At 43.2% G+C, this 16318-nt stretch overlaps 1 protein-coding gene across 1 annotated transcript in view; it reads left to right on the top strand.

The window, feature by feature from the left end:
• LOC102378337 (collagen alpha-1(XXIV) chain-like) overlaps window positions 1-16318 on the top strand; it is a 182087-nt gene that overhangs the window by 147363 nt on the left and 18406 nt on the right. Inside the window, exon 24 of the mRNA XM_025193649.1 lies at window positions 1943-1987. Coding sequence (XP_025049434.1) covers window positions 1943-1987 — 45 coding nt within the window. The remainder of the gene's footprint in view (window positions 1-1942; window positions 1988-16318) is intronic.

Raw genomic sequence — 16318 nt, 5'->3', positions numbered from 1 at the left:
GCTGCTTCCTGCGCCAGCCACTTGCAACCTGCATGGGGCTGCCTGTGCCTGCTCAGGACAGCCCCGCATGGGGCCACAGAGGTGGCGGTGGCAAATGCTGCCCAGCGTGGCAAGCAGGGGAGGCACAGCTACTGCCGCTGCGGTGCAGCCCCGGTGGATGAGCCCGAAACTGGTGCGGGGCCAGGTTACAAGCTAGTGCTGAGCATGGGGAAAAGTGGCCCCTCGCCTGCCCTGTGGCCGGCACCCCACGCTGCAGCCACTCGCAGCCCGCATGGGACTGCCTGTGCCTGCTCCAAACAAAATGAGGGCAGGGGGTACATGGCAGGATGCGCTGCTGCCCTGTGTCCCCCCACCCAAAGCCCCTGCCCCCAGCCCTGCTCATGACCCTTTGCTTCCCACCCAAATTCCCTTCCCCCCAGCTGGGCTCTGTAGCTACCCAGAACCTGGGTCAGCTGCAAACATCTGCTGCCTCTCCGCCCCAGCCCCCAGCTGTGCCTGCTCAGGACAACCCTGTATGGGCTGCGAGTGGCTGCGGCAGGGAGCGCCGGCCAAAGGGCAGGGGAGGGTCCACTTTTCCCCCGCGCTCCTCACCAGCTTGTTCCCTGCTGGGGAGCAGGGGATCAGGGCTGCATGCTGCCCCCTGCCTGTACCATGGGGCTGGGGGACACTGGAAGTGAGCCCCCCAGGGCTGGTGGGCACAGGGCCCACACCCGTGTCCCAGGGTCAGCACTGGCAGGGCCCAGAGCAGGGTGGCAGGAGTATAGGGTCCCGGCTGGCAGGGACTCTATGGAGCTGGGCCAGCTCCCCCCTCTCCTTGCTGGTGCAGCCTGCACCCAGCTCCACAGACCCCTGCCAGCCTCTGCTCCACTCTGGGCCCCACTAGTGCTGGCCCTGGGACATTGGTCCCAAGATGGTGACCAGGGGGCGGGGCACCTGTCAAGGGGTGGGGCTACCCATGCAGCCCTCAACAGCTTGCCAAAACTGGGTAAGTGGTCTGCTACCTGAAATAATTGCCCGCTCCTGCTCAAGAGCATAGTAACTGTGAGAAGAATCTGCTTCTATACTACTTGTATCATTTCCAATAATACCATTTTGGAAGAGAAGCCTGTTTTTGTTAGAAGTTTATTTGTACATAAAGTAAGCTATTCCACAAAATAATAGATGTAGACTGGGCAGTTTGAAAAGGAAATTTGAGAGAAATACTAGAATAGTGTTGATAAACATAATGCAAATAATTCCCCCAGCTCATTATGGTAAAATTGAAGTAAAGATGTTAACACAGTATTTGCACATAATTATATAGTTATGTATTTTTGTTTATATTTGTCAAAGGAAGATATTAATATACTGACTTCAAACATGTTTTATAAACATTATTAAATAGCTTACGTTTTTCAGGGTGAGACTGTTGTACATAGAGGAATTAGGTCAGTGGTTTTCAACCTTTACAGACTCAAAGCACCCTCATTAGACTTAGGGGACCCAGGGAAAATTCCAGCTCTTAGCTTTTTGCTACAGAAAAATAATAGAGCAATTCTTCTGTTGCAAAGAACTTGGAAAGACCACAACAGGGCAGAATGTTTTTAACACAGTGGATTCCTGCTTGAAAACTTTGGGCTTCTCTTGTAAAACACATTTCCACACCTAACAGTGCTAACGGTGTGTGGCGCCCTGCATCACTCTTGAAAACATTTCAAGACATCCCAGAATGCTGCAGCTTCCTAGTTTAGAATCGCTGAATAAGGCTAATGTTGAGGAGTTTTATAGAAAAGTGAAATATAGCCAAAAAGAAACACTGTTTTTCTTTTACTGTTTGAGTCTTAACTGGCAGATACTATGTAGGAAATGAAAAAGATCTTAGAAAAATTAAGAAATTTAAAGCACCCTTCTAAAATGAATATGCTTTATAATGGACTCTATAACCTGTTTTCTGTATTGACAGGGAGAACAAGGGGATCAAGGAAGCCTTGGAAAAACTGGTGAAGCCGTAAGCTTAAATTTTCCATTTATATTTTTAAGAAATTATTCTGTTAGTTTAAGAACTATATATTACTAGCCAATTGCCCATCAAGAATGACAGGGGGGGCGGGAGCGGGCGGGGACAGAGCCCCCCATCCAGGCCCCGCTCCCCCTTCCCTCCTGCTGGTTGCAGTCTGGCACCGCTCCCTCCTCCTCACCACAGCAGCAGGGGGAAGGGAGGAGCGGGCCTTGGCCTGATGCGGCAGAGGACCAGGCCTGAGGGCGGGGAGAAGCCAGGCCAACCTGGCATAGGTTGGGGGATGGGAGGAGCGGGCTCAGGGCCGACGCAGGGAAGCGGGGGTGGGGTAGGAGTAGACCCAAGGCCCGCTTCTTCCCTCCCCTAGCTGCTGCCGCTACTGCAGCCACGTTGGGCCAGGCCCACTGTTCCCCCCAGCCGCCAAGGTTCCCTCCAAGGCGCACATGTGCGGCTGCACGTGATTTAAAATCTTGCCATGCACCAACTTATTAGTGCTGCGCACCCACCTGGAGAGGAGCTGGGCGTGGAGCGCGACAGAGGCACTGGGGCCAGCGCAGGACACTTACCAGAGGTAAGCTCAGGCAGTGGGTCCTCCCTGAGGCAGGGGCGGGGACAGTGAGGCAGAGACGGGGGCTGGGGCTCAGGGCTGGCCCCAGGGAACTGCTCCACCGGCTCTGGTGAACTGCTTCATGCCCCAGCCCCAATGCCATGTGCCTCCCGACTCCTCGAGGTGAGGCAGGGGCGGGGGTCTAGGCCTGGGTGTGGTGCAGGCTCTGCCAGCTCCGGAGAACTGCTCCATTCCCCAGCCCCTTCAGGCTCCAGGCCCCTGTCCCTGTTCTACATGTCTTCCCAGTCCCCTGGGGTCCCTGACCCCAGACAAGGCTGCTCCACCCCACTACAGTCCCAGGGTCCCTGACCCTTATAGGGCTCTATGCAGGGTGCCCCTGTGCAGGGAGCAGGATGCGGGCGGGTGGGGGGTGGGGACAAGGCCAGCCCTGCTGGCCTCACCCCCTGCTCCGTCCCCTGTGTCCCCACCAATGTGGCGGCAGGCTGCCTTCTGTCAGAACACTTCTTCATACTCTGATGGGCTGTTTGTCAAGTGTGAAGAAGCGCAAATAAAGCATTGCTAACAGACAGACAGACAGATATAGGCTTTTGTAATATTAGGATAATAACTCTGTTCACTAGTTTTAAAGTGTTTTAAAGCCATGATTATGTTTATAGGGTGCTTTTTAATAAGAAAATCACTGATTGCATTGCCTTTAATTTGGATTCATCTTGGAATGCCCCATTTTACAAGTTTATGTTAATTTTAATTACTTCCTAATGGGTCATGTGATCACTGGAGGGTAAGGGGCTTGTCCAAAGCCCATTCAAATCAGTAAAGAAAGTTTGAAACTACTGTTAAGTTGTATTTCTTCACATGCAGCCTTCCTTTAGTAAAGTGATTGTAAGGATCAAGAAGGCCTCTGAGCCCTCCACAGATTTCATTAGAGAATTTTCAGAACATCAATCGGGGTATGCAGTCAGCTGGTAAATATGGAAGGGGGCATGCAATAAGAACAAAACTGGAAACTTCTGCTTTAGACCGTAATAACTTTGGAAGAGGAAATGTCATTTACATTGTGTTTGCACAGTTACAAGCACGGTAGGGTGATCTAAGCCTTCAAGCACTGCCATCATCATCATAAAGCAATAAGCATATAAGCCATTACAGCTATATTGTATTCCCCTGCAGTCAGAGCTGTCCCTAGGGGTATGCGGTGCCCGGGGCATATCAGCCTGTGCAGCATTGGTGGCAGCATCGGCGGCGTGGTGGGGGAAGGTGGCAACTGCCCGCAGAAATCACCAGCAGTGTTGCAAGGTGAGGAGGGTGGCGACTGCCTGCAGAAGCCACTGCTGGCAGTGGGGCCACAGGAGGGCCTGTACAACACTGTCCGTGGGGCCCCCCAAAGCGCAGGGCCTGGGGTAGTCACCCTGATTCGCACCCCCCTAGGGACAGCTTTGCCTGCAGTAGTGAATTGGACAAAGATTGATTTAATGGACATGGACAGGAGGACTAGGAGGAGTTAGCACAGTGTAAAGCAATGAAAATGAAATCAGATATGGACAAGCTTTATGTTAACGGGAAGTTAAGGGGGGAAAAGACTGAAAGCAGAGAAGGTTGTGGAACAGGTAAATGCAATGATAACTAATTGCATGACAGATGGCATGATCTTGGCTCAAGTCTCAAACCTAAATAAGGGATATAATCCTACTGAGAGTGTCACCAGACAGACAACAAGATATTCATAGGCAGAAAGTGACGGAAAAAGAACTCTATGGAGAGATTCGTTGTAGAAAAATATCACAAAAATATATTGGCAAATTAGAAGTGGCTTGTCAAATTGGGACTGAAAAGAGAAACTGAGCACTTATAATGGCTAGTTAGAAACAGTAGTATAAGCAGTAGTGTGAGCTGATTACTTTGCAAAAAGTATGGACTACAAATACAGGGACAGTATTACCACCATGGGTCAGATAGTGTTGGAGATGATAATGCTGTAAAATATTACAAAATATTACAATATTACTTTTCTATCCTTATTGCTAATGAAGTATATGCTATAAAACCAGCTATGCTGGTTGTTAAAAATGAGAGGAAAATGGTTTCATTGCTCAGGATTAATCCCACAACCCCTGGCCTGACTTCCAGTCCTTTTGCTCCCATTTCTGTTTCTACTGCCTATAACTGGAGCCAGTCCCAAAAGCAAAGGAAAAGCAAGTAGTCTGCAGACTGATGTCTAGAAGGAATATGAAAAGTTGTGTTTTGGTTTGGAAGGTAAGATGCACAGAGAGGGTCAACTCAGTTGCCTCTAGAATTTTTCTTTCTCACGTGATGAGAATATGTAAGAAAAGGCTGACAAATATGATCAGTTATGGCAGGAATTGTGGTGTGTTGGGATTCTGTGATGGAAGTATCACAATGACACTGATTAAACTGGAAATTGGGCTCTATTAGTAAAGCTATGGGTCCTTTAGAAAGCAACATGGATGTGCACCTCTAAAATATAAAGATGATGACATTCTAATTTCACTGATGCCTTGGTCTAAGTTAGAGATTGTTTTCACACTCACTGGAGGAGTGTAAAATTAAATAAATAATTATTACTATTGGAGAATAATAATATAAAAGAAAAGTCTGACCAAGTCAGTTACTTAAACTCAGTATTTTGGACTTCTCCTAGGCTGCATTTTTCTTGTCTTCTTTGTAAACTTTGAATTCAACAGCTAAAGCTCCCATAATGACAGTCAAATAAAAAAAGAGCGTGATCTCATTTTGTTGCTCACAAAAGGAAGTTCATTCTTGTACACAGATGAGATTTATGAACAAAAAATTATATTCAGTGGTAAGAGTTTTTTCAAGGAACTAAGGAAAATAATAACAAACTAAATATCCTGCTGTATGTGGTTTGGAAGAAAAAAATGTAAAGAAATAATAAATATTATTTATGCTAAAGGAGAAGAGACCCTGGAGACTGGTGGTTCATGTTGTTGTAGTTGAAATACTTTAAGATAAATAAAATTCAGCTTCAATTAACATTTCTCACTGTCACTATTTTCTGTGGAAACAATTGTTTTCAGTTAGTACAGGCTAACGTGATTCCTGGGAACAGAAATGGTTGACAAACTGTTGGCAAGTCATCTTTCTTTTTAGCTGTGGCTGTAGAACATCATTTTATTATTTTACTGAACATCTAAATAATGGGATGAGATTTTGTGTCTGTGATCATTAACATATGGTATTTTATTATTATATTATCATGCAGCAGTCATAATTAATGCATACTACTGAAGTACATGGTCTATGAATGAGGTGTATTGTCTAGTGGTTAAAGTTAAAGGCAACCAGCGAGGAACAGGGTCTTGCCTTCCAATCTAAGCTAAGCAGCACTTGCTTTGTGACTTTAAAATCATTTCCCTTCACTTCATTCAACCCAATATTAACACTGTATTCAAAAAAAAATCTCACTTCAGACCAGATGCAGCATTTGAATTGAGCTTTCCTTGGGTAGTAAATTAACAGCCACTGACAGGAATTGGAAAGGATTATCTCACATAAAGAAATATGGGTGTACAGAGAAGCACAGATCTGAGCACTCTGTGTAGGCATTGATCCAAAAAAACTTCCATTCATTTCAGTGTATGCTGGATCCAATTCTCTGTATATGTGACCAGACTAGAGAATTTCTGAAAAAAGTTTTTAACTACCTGTACATTAAGTAGTAACACATTACAAGATGAGGAGTTGCACCTGTTCATAGTCTTACTAAATATTTATCGCTTTTTTTTTACTCTTCTGTTTCCTTGTGCTGTCTTAACTCTTCTGTTAGCAGCCAGCTCCTCTCTTTAGCTAATTAAACTACAGCTTTTGGTTCCTCCCCTTAAGGGATAATGTTATGCTGTGCCCAGCTTTCTCAGGTCAGGCATTACTGCATACGAGCTTGAACTTGCTGGGGAATTCAGAGTCTGAGGCTGAGCCTACTTCCATGCCCATTTCTTTCTGCTATGATTTTGGAACTTGCTCAGGATTAATCCCACAACCCCTGTTCCTGACTTCCAGTCCTTTTGCTTTTCTGTTTCTACTGCCTATAACTGGAGCCAGTCCCAAAAGCAAAGTAAAAGCAAGTAGTCTGCAGACTGATGTCTAGAAGGAATATGAAAAGCTGTGTTTTGGGTTGGAAGGTAAGATGCACAGAGAGGGTCAGCTCAGTTGCTTCCAGTTGGGTAGAGGGCAAGCCATGGGTTCTATCCTAAATATCAGTGCAGACATGCTCTCCATCTCTCTTCTGGTTAAATTTTCCTTAAATTCAGCTAAAACAACATATCAAGGTGTTAACAGGAGTATCATTGTTTATTGAGATTTTAGCTCCTTCAGCACCCCCACTTCCCCTTCCCCCTGCTCTGCCTTGGATACAGTAGAATTCTCAAAAGCACCTATCCTGTGTGTCTCGGGAGCAAAATTCTTAGTGAAAGTTAAAGATTTACTTGAATTTCTGAGCACAGTGCACTGTTTCTGAACTAGTGGAAGCTAGTGTCCAAGGCTGCTGAACAAGAGCTGGGTCATTGCAGCTTTTGCTTTACTTCTGTGCACGTCCTTCAGCAGTTATCAGCTGCCTGCTGGGTTTAGCTGCCTGTGTGTTAACAGCTCTAGTATTCAACAAACTGTATGTGAAATTAAAATTAAAAAGCAAATAGAGACATTTTAAAAAATAATCCATTTTCCTTGTTTCTTATGGATTCAGATGTCAGTTACTCGTAGATGTTAGGGGCTGGAAGAGACCTCTCAAAATCATCAGGTCCAGCTCCCCTGGACTTGGACAGGAGAGACTGCTGAGGTCAGATGACCCCAGCAAGGTGAGCATCCAGATATTTTTTTAAGATATCCAGAGTAGGTGATTGTACCATCTCTGAGGGGCGTCTGTTCCAGACCCTGGACACTCAAGATGTAAAGCAGTTATTCCCTATGTCTAATCTAAAGCGGTCTTCTAGCAATTTATGTCCTAGTCTTCCGCTGGGGAGCCCTGGTGAACAGACATTCTCCCAGTCCCTGATATGCACCTCTTACATGCTTATAGGCTACCACCAAGTCCCCTATGAGTCTTCTCTTCTCCAGGTTGAACAGACACATGTCTCTCAGCCTCTCATTGTATGGCCTGCTCTCCATATCTCTAACTATATGCGTAGCCCTCCTTTGGACTCTCTTGAGCCTCTCCATGTCCTTCCTGAAGTGTGGTGCTCAGAACTGGACACAGTACTCCAGTTCTGAGCCTCACCAAGGCTGAGTAAAGTGGGAGGATGATATCCTTGGTCCTGTTTGTGATGCATCAGTAGATGCATGCCAGTGTCTTGTTTGCTTTGCTGGCTGTAGCATCACATTGGTGGCTCACATTCATTCTATCAAGAATGATACCCCCAGGTCTCTTTTGGTCGTGGTGCTAGTAAGTGTAGCACTGTCAAGCCTATAAGACTCTGCTAACAAAAATCTCAGGTTTCTCTGACAATCGTGCTTTACTTTTCTCTTTGCATATTTGTGGTGAACTATCTGAAATGCTTTCTAAAAATGTTGTTAAAAGGAGCATGTGTCAGTCCTTGGACAGAAGTTTAAGCAGGAAAAAAAGGCTTGAAGTCAAAGTACAGTCACTTACAAACTACTTTCATTAGAATCAAAAGTTCCTAATTATGGCACTTAGTATAATGTCAAATATAACCAGATTTAAAAAGCAGTTGCAGAAGTGAAGAAATGACATGTTGTAGCATAAGCAAGGCATTGTTTTGGACTTAATCCAAAATTTACACAGGAACACAGAATTACGAAACACTGTATCAGCCTAACTATTCACCCTAATCTAATATTTAATGCCTTGGAGGAAGATGAAACACCTCATTCACTCAATGTAGCTCATTGCTCAACTTCATATACAGATTGAAAAACTTCTTCCTGCCCTTAAAAGTCATGTGAACAGGAGTTTGAATACCGTTATAGCTTTACAGAGTTAGAAAGATTATTAAAGTCATAAAAGTATCCACTTTGTGAAACAGCTTATGTTACACTAGAGTGCTTCTGGAAAGAAAGGCATTCCAGCAAGAGCTGTCAGGTATGCTTGTATTGTGTATTTTCAAAACTCCCATGAATACAAAACTAATGTATTACCTATCCTGAAAGTACTTTATTCCTTTACATGCTGTGTTAGTAACTTTAAATATTAACTCAGGTCCTAACTGGTTTAAATCAGAATAGTTCCATTAATTTATTCCAACCATTTGCATTCTTGAGAGCAGCTGACACTCCTATTTATCTAATCTTACATTTACATTCCAAATATTTACTTTGTCCTTTGGTTTTATTCTGCTTGTTCTCAGCAATGATACCATGGATGTTCTCACCATTGGCTACTTTATGTTAAGTCAGGATCCTGAAATAATTGTAGAAAAGAGAAAATAGTGGGAATAATTCAGTGAGGAATATGGTTATGATTTCTCCTTATGTTATTGTACAGGTGAAAGGAGCCTCATCCTTTGTCTGGTCTGGTGTGAGAAACAGAACAGAGTAGTAGTCATTTAGGCTTCTTCACGAAGAGTCATATGAAGCAGGCATAACTCAGGATATGAGTAGGTTTTCATTTCTAGCAGTGGAAATTTCTGGGAAATCTATTCAGCCTGCAACTGCCCTCTCTCCATTTCTCCCCACACCTTTTCCAGGCCAAGGTGATCCCAATGGAGTGGTTGCTCTTTGCTCCACTCTTCCTGGTCCTTGGGGAGAACAGAGCAGCAGGAAAAGGTTCCCTGCATCTTCCCCAGACCAGGATCAGCCCCCTCATCTGGGTAAGTGTGGGGAACATTGACCTGCTCTGCTCCACCTCCTCTGGGGCAATGGCCGCGCCTGTTCCCCAGACCAGGGTGTCTTTGTAAAGGTCTGTGGTGCCATGAGCCTGACATTGGAAAGCCTTTCCCTGCTGTCAGGGTCACACAGACATTTAAAAAGCAACATGTAGCTGAGAGTCCCAGCTGAATGCCTGCCTGGGTGTTTTTTTTAAGTTCCCTGGGTATCATAAGCCTGGCATCAGGGAGAGGCTCCCTGATGTTGGGCTCACAGAGCCCCCCACAGTCCATCTCAGGATTTGGGATTTTCCTCATCCCAGCTGCACATTCCCATTTAAAGAAAGCTCCCCACCCTCTTTAAACTCAGACAACCCAATGTATTCAATATATTCAGTCAGTGCATTTCTGAGCAAAGTGATGTCGGCTGAGCAGAGCAGAATGATAAGTGCCACTGATGTTGGGAATAATTTCAAAAGCTGCAGAAAATAAATGGCTTTAGTTTCCCCAGTGCTAGATGGTGGTGACTTGCTTTCAGCTGGTGAGGTTTTTGTTGAGCAAAATGACCAACACAGCTGGGATTCAACAGTTCTCCTTTGGTGGCAGGATTATCATCTTGTATGGAAGCAACAAATCCAGTTGGGTGGCAGTCAATTAATTTAATGAGAAGTAAATGGTAGCAGCCAAAGCAAATTTACAGTGTCACTGAGACAAAATCTTTTGGAAGCGGTGCCAAAAGAAACAATGGCATCAGCTACTGAGAACATTGCCTCTGCATTAAGGGGCAAAAATATGTCACTGTTGGCACATGTAACTAGATATTAGTTGCTCACATTGCTAGTGGATGGCAACTATTTCAAAACCATACTGCCTCAAGCACATCAAAACAGATAACCTATGTTTGTTGTATCAAGCAGATCCCAATACACTGATGATTTTAGACATTTTAAAGAACATGATTTGTTGATAGTTTTGTGCCACAGCACTAAAATAATCTGAATTTAAAACAGTTGCCTGTCAAGACTGTGTTACTGTTTAGTAATGCTAGGGTTCATCCAAGCAATGATACACTGTGAACAGCTGAAAAAAAATTAAAGTCAGTTTCTTTTTGTCAATACCAGTGCAAATATTCAGTCTCTGGACTTTAGGCTTCTGGGTAAAAAGTCATTAACACCTACCATTATATTGGGCCAGAGCTCAAAAACTGTTGGCAGCACTGTGCACAGCTAATGTTAGAAAGTCCAAGCTGAATAAGCAGGTTTATAAAGCACAAGCCAGGAAAAATAACTCTGTCACTGCACCAAGGACCTGTAAAACTATACTGAACAAGCAGGCCTAATTGTGGACAGTGTTCAGTACAATAAGTGGATAGGAAGAGTGCAAAAGAGTGCAAAAGGCAGCAATATGAATAATCAAATCCAGCAAAGACTAGATGTGGTCCTCTGGTTACAGAGGCTAGCTCTTCAGCATCTGCAACCTGACCTGTGAGGAAAAAGGTCAGCCTGCCTTGGAAAGACAAGAAAGCCTTCGAGTCATGCAATGTGCCTAGGAGCTGTGAGGGGAAGAAATCATGTAAGTGATTTCCCCACCACCTGCAGAGGCAAAATGTTGCTGAATTGGGCCCCTGGGATGTCAAGTTATGGGCAATGGAAACTACAATATCTTTTGCTTGAAGGAAATAAGAACTTTGAAATAAGTTTTCAGTTCCTAAATACAGGAAGTTCTTGGAATAGGTGTGAAAAGTCTAGACTCTGGAGATGTTCAGAAAAGCCAGCTGGGTATAATGTGTTTCAAACCAAGCATGGTCAATACATGAGCCAGATTATTAAGGTCCTCAGAAAAAGGAACAGACATACTCCCACCATCACCACTGCTTCTTCCTATTAAGGAAAAGCCTGGAAGAACAAATAGGCATGTGGCATGTCCTGAAGGCTTGTAAATATGGCCTCTGGTGTGCTAGTTTAGAAACTCCTTACCAGTACAACCAGTAAAGACTCCTCACTGATACAAGCCCTCATCAGCTAAATTCAACTTTCGTAAGGAGGGAGTGGTCATCTTCAAAATATCTGCAACCTGGAACCACTCAGATTAGAACTAATACCTTAAATCAGGGTGGTCCAGCTTCAGTGTGGCCAGGATCCATGCACCACACAAGCCCCACATTGTTGGGGTGGCCACTGCAGAACCCCTGCTAACCCCTACTGCACCAGTGGCACACAGCCCCCTGCCCCTCTGTCATGTGAGCTATGCCAGTGGCACATGGACCCCCACCCCCCATTACACAGGCTAAGCTGATGGCATATACCATGAGGTCCTTTCCCTCAGAGGAGGCTGCCAAGGCCCATGGGCCGTATATTAACTGTGCGCAGGTGACATTCCAAATTCAAGCTACCTTATTTGCAAAGCAAAACAGAATAACAACTCACAGCAAGAAATGCTTAACTATGCTACTGAAGGATGGAGCAAGAGTTGGCCAAGATGTCCACCACACAGAAGACTCCTGATAGTAGATTGTATACTATAAATAAAGAACCTTTTTGCAGCCAGTCAGCTTAGCATATGATTTTATATGCTATTGGTGATTACAGTATATTGTCACTACCAGAATACTAGCTGTACATGCATTGGTAGCAGGCTTATATCTACTGACATCAGGTTTCCTGTATGCCAGTATAATTTCTCAAGATCAATTATGAGAGAAGATGGTTGGAAGCTACTTTAGCACTTTAGACAGGCTGTGGATAGAAAGCATATATTCATTCAATAATAGTGCAGATATGAGCATACTAACTTATTTTACTGCTGGTCCCATTAGTATCAGCCTGCCTATATAAGGTCTACATTTAATAAGTCTACTTTTCACACCCTAATAATCCAGGAAAAAATAGATGAATATTACCTGCATATGGCATCTGGGAAGAAGGTAGAAGCCAACATGCTTCCAATGCTTTGCTCATGAGAATATCTGCCAGCAATCTGTCAGCCTAATGGGAAGCCAGGAGTGGAATTCTTTAAAATCAAGCTGGTAAATCTTGGGAATAGCTCCATTGAAATCAGAGGAATTACTTTGGATTTATATTGATGTTACTTAGATGAGAATTTAGTCCATAAAGTTTATTCTATCATTTAGTGCAGAGACAACTGTGGTGTTCATATATTTTAACTTTCAGATTTTCAGCTAGTTCTTTAGTCTGGCAGCTGTGACTCTTCAAGTTCCACTGAAACTGTAGCTATCTGCTACAAATATAATATTTCCCTGAGCAAGATGTACATATTCCAGATAAGCAACTGCATAGGCTTTCACTCAAATTATCACCTTTGGTTTACTACCAAATAACTATCTCAACAGAAAGAAAATGTTAACAAAACAGATGTACAGATTCCAGAGTGTGGAATGGAGAACAAGGGCATCTGCCTTTCCCATCTTGTGCTTCTCAATGTAACTGTGAGGAAGGTATCCATGGATTTTATGTTCTTTTCATCATATTTTTAGCACCATGGTTATGAAGCAGGAAATTGCTTTTGAAATTTAGAAGTGAAACACCAGCTTGACTAATAAAAAGACCACACACCAAAAAGTGTGGATTGCCAAATGACATAAATATAAGTTAGCCTGCATAACAACGATCAAGCCTCGGTTCAAATGTCAAGCCTTGCACAATGGGCAATATTCTAGTCTACTATTACATTTTTCCTAACTCAAGAGTGATGCATCATCAGTGATGTGCCATCAGTAAACACATGTAGCATTAGGCACTAAAGGCTCAGAAAGGACTACATTCAGTAAACCTCTTGCATCACTTTGTATTATGAGGTGCCTTAATCCTCTTTTCAAGCAGCCCGATTCAACAGCTCCCAACTTGGGAAAAAGAATCTTCCTCAAATTAATATTTCTCCCTATTTCCTGACAATGAAAATTCTTCCTAAGCACTTAAAATAAAATATATTAACTTATTTACAGTTATGCAGGCTACTCTTAGCAAATAGTTATTAAGGCTGCTCATAGCAAATAGCAAATGGCATTGACAAAAGAAGTATCTTGGGCTCAGGGGACTCTTTCCTTAAAATGAATTCTCCTTCTCTTTGTAAGCAGTAAATATTTTCCCAATTTTTTTTTCTCTTTCAGCTCCTCTTTATTCAATCCTCATATCAGTCTGGAGACGGGACTTCCTATGAAACTTGAAATAACGTAGACTTGGTACACTACATTAGCCACCACTCACTCACTCACCCCACTTCAAGGTGTTTGCCTTCCTTTTGAAAAGCCTGAATGGACTCGGATCTAGTTATCCATCCAGTCCAAATGAACTTGCAGCTCTGTACTGCTTTTGCAGTTTTTGTACTGTTTTTGTACGTTTTTTGAAGCAACTAGGAGTGACACACTCCTTCTAGCTCCCTTAGTAGTCACTTGTTCCAGGTCAAACCCCAGCACAATGTATGTTAGCTGACCAATTAGAGGGGGTGAAGGGTTGAGCCCAGGCCCCTGCTGCACAAGAAGGGAAGATACTTACCTCCTCACACTGGTCCCCACATGACAGGTAGATGTTCCGGATGCTTTGCCAGTTGGTTTGCCATTTAGCCCATTTTTTTCTAAATAAGATGCATTACTTTTCTGATTTTTTGTATTTGCTGTTGTCTGTAAAAAAATAACCTTATACAGTTAAAAGTATTCTAATTTAGTCCCATAATGCCTGTTTGGCAAAACAGGGCTGAGACTAGACTTAGAAAGTTTCTGATTTTTGTAACACATTTCTCTACATAATTGCTTGCTGTAAAGTAATAGAAGCTCAGTTTTATGACATGGTTATTTTTATCAGTGTTTTTTTTTTTAAAGAATACATAACAAGAAACTGACCTAAAGCTTTAGAAACTGTCAACTTAATTTTGATGAATTAAAATCCGAGAGGGTTTTTTAATTTTTTTAAATAGGAAAATCTTTAGAAAAGCTTGTTTGTGGGTGAGTAAGAAAACTGTATATTAGTGATTATTGCACTGGTACAAGTAGGATCTCATATTCCAGCTGAGAGGAATGGGCAGATTTAGAAGTTTCCTTAAAATGAACGTAAACAAAAAGGCCCAGAAAATAGTATTAGTTAAAAATATGAACAAACAAACAAACAAGCAAACAATATATATATGGTTATTTGTATCATTTAATTAAAGTGATTGCTAATGAATCCACTGAAATTTTGAATTATGAATAAAATAATGCTATACTGGAAAGTGTTCTGTTGATAAAAAAGAAAGCATTAGTTTATACAATCTGACAGGTAAGGGCTTCCACAGGAATTTTTTGCAACTGACTGATTGTTCACTTCTTCCCAACCAAGCTTTTTAATGGATTACTGCATACTCCATTTTGCACTAAGTTTACAATATGTTTTCAATTACTGCACTCTAGACTAGTTCCTAATGCACAGCATATGCCTTTGGCAGGATTCTTTGTCTTTCTGAAGCATGTGTTAGATTTGAAATGTAGACACTGACCCATTTTCCATGAAAATTTTTCTATCCAGCAGGCTTCTGGAAAGTGGTATTTATGATACAGAAATGACACTGAGTGATACAGAAATGCTTGTAAATGAAGGTTTATGGCCTAATTTTTAACAAGGTTATGCCATGTTCAACTCTTTCATGTCATTGTTTTTCTTTACTTTTCCTTGCGTAAAGTACTTAAACTCAGCTTGGTTTTTGGCATGCATTGCTGTGCCCTAGGGATTACAGGAATCCCAAAGGTCTTAGATTTAATAAACTACCTTTGGAACATATTTGTCCTCTTATGTAATAAGCAGAGATGGGCTCAAACCACAAGGTACCTGGATCCAGAATTTGCAGTTCATAGATTCATAGATGTTAGGGTCGAAAGGGACCTCAATAGATCATTGATCATCAGTTGGCCTCCCTATAGTTAGCTGAAGCAAATCCCTGGATTTGAAGTGCCCTTTGAACTCTGAGAAAGTTCAATGGAAGAACAATGTATTGTGACTCAGACTATTGGTATAAAAAAAGTATGTTGTTTTTGTAAATCAATATCTATAAACATGGGCAGATCCAGGATTTACTTAAGAGTGGGCACAACACCAGTCCCCAGACTGTAGGGTGTGGGGATGAAGCATAACTGGAGCCCCCTGGCCTGATTAGGGCACCAGGGAACCAGGTAGAGAGCAGGCGCAGGAAGCTGGGGAAGGGGAAGTGGGGAAGGACTTGCTCCAGGTCTCCCTCCACCCCTGAAGCAATAGTGGTAGAAGGCAAATGTGTCCCCATGGATTTTGCCCTGTCTGTAAATTCTGTGCTTAATTCCTACACTACTTTGTCTTTTCAGGACAAGAGAATTTTCAAAATGAAAATTGCTAATATCCCTTGAGGAGTTTTGGTCCTCTTTTGCCTCTACTGGTACCACTATCATCATTTATAATCCCTTATTCTGTGCTCTCTGTTCTGCTTTTCATTTCAAACAGACAGTGTGTCAGGACCTCTGTGATTCAAACCTGGGGTTTCTTTCCCCAGATGCAGAAGCATATATCATAGCACCACCAGGCAATAGGCCAGACACCAGCCCCAGCTCAGCTTGGGCCCCCCAAAGAGTTCCCAATAGAGGAATGGTGCCCTGGGTAAACCAGTAACAGCCATGAGCCTGTCCCGCTTCGCATAAAGCCTGCCCTGGGAACAGCATTGTCAGGTGTCACTGTCTTGCATCCATCAGCCTTGTTCCTGTCTTTGATCTCCCCACCTTGATCAGTTCCTGCCCTGAACATGAACTTGGCTTGACATCCTGGCAGCTGGACAGATACCTGACTTTGACCTCAGCTACCCGATTTTTGGTAGTTTTCTGATTCTGTCCTGTTGTCCTAGGTTCCACTTGTTGTTTCTGGTTTCCTGTTCCCTCGATCTTCCTACTGGAATTTCTGCCTTTGTCCTGGTTCCTGCGTGTTGACCCTTCTTCTCTACTCCTGGTGGTCACAG

The sequence above is a fragment of the Alligator sinensis genome, unplaced genomic scaffold, assembly GCF_000455745.1.
Source record: "Alligator sinensis unplaced genomic scaffold, ASM45574v1 scaffold32_3, whole genome shotgun sequence".
Classification (NCBI taxonomy): Eukaryota; Metazoa; Chordata; order Crocodylia; family Alligatoridae; genus Alligator; species Alligator sinensis.
The sequence above is the reverse complement of the archived record's forward strand: the minus strand, read 5'-3'. Positions and strand labels throughout refer to the sequence as shown.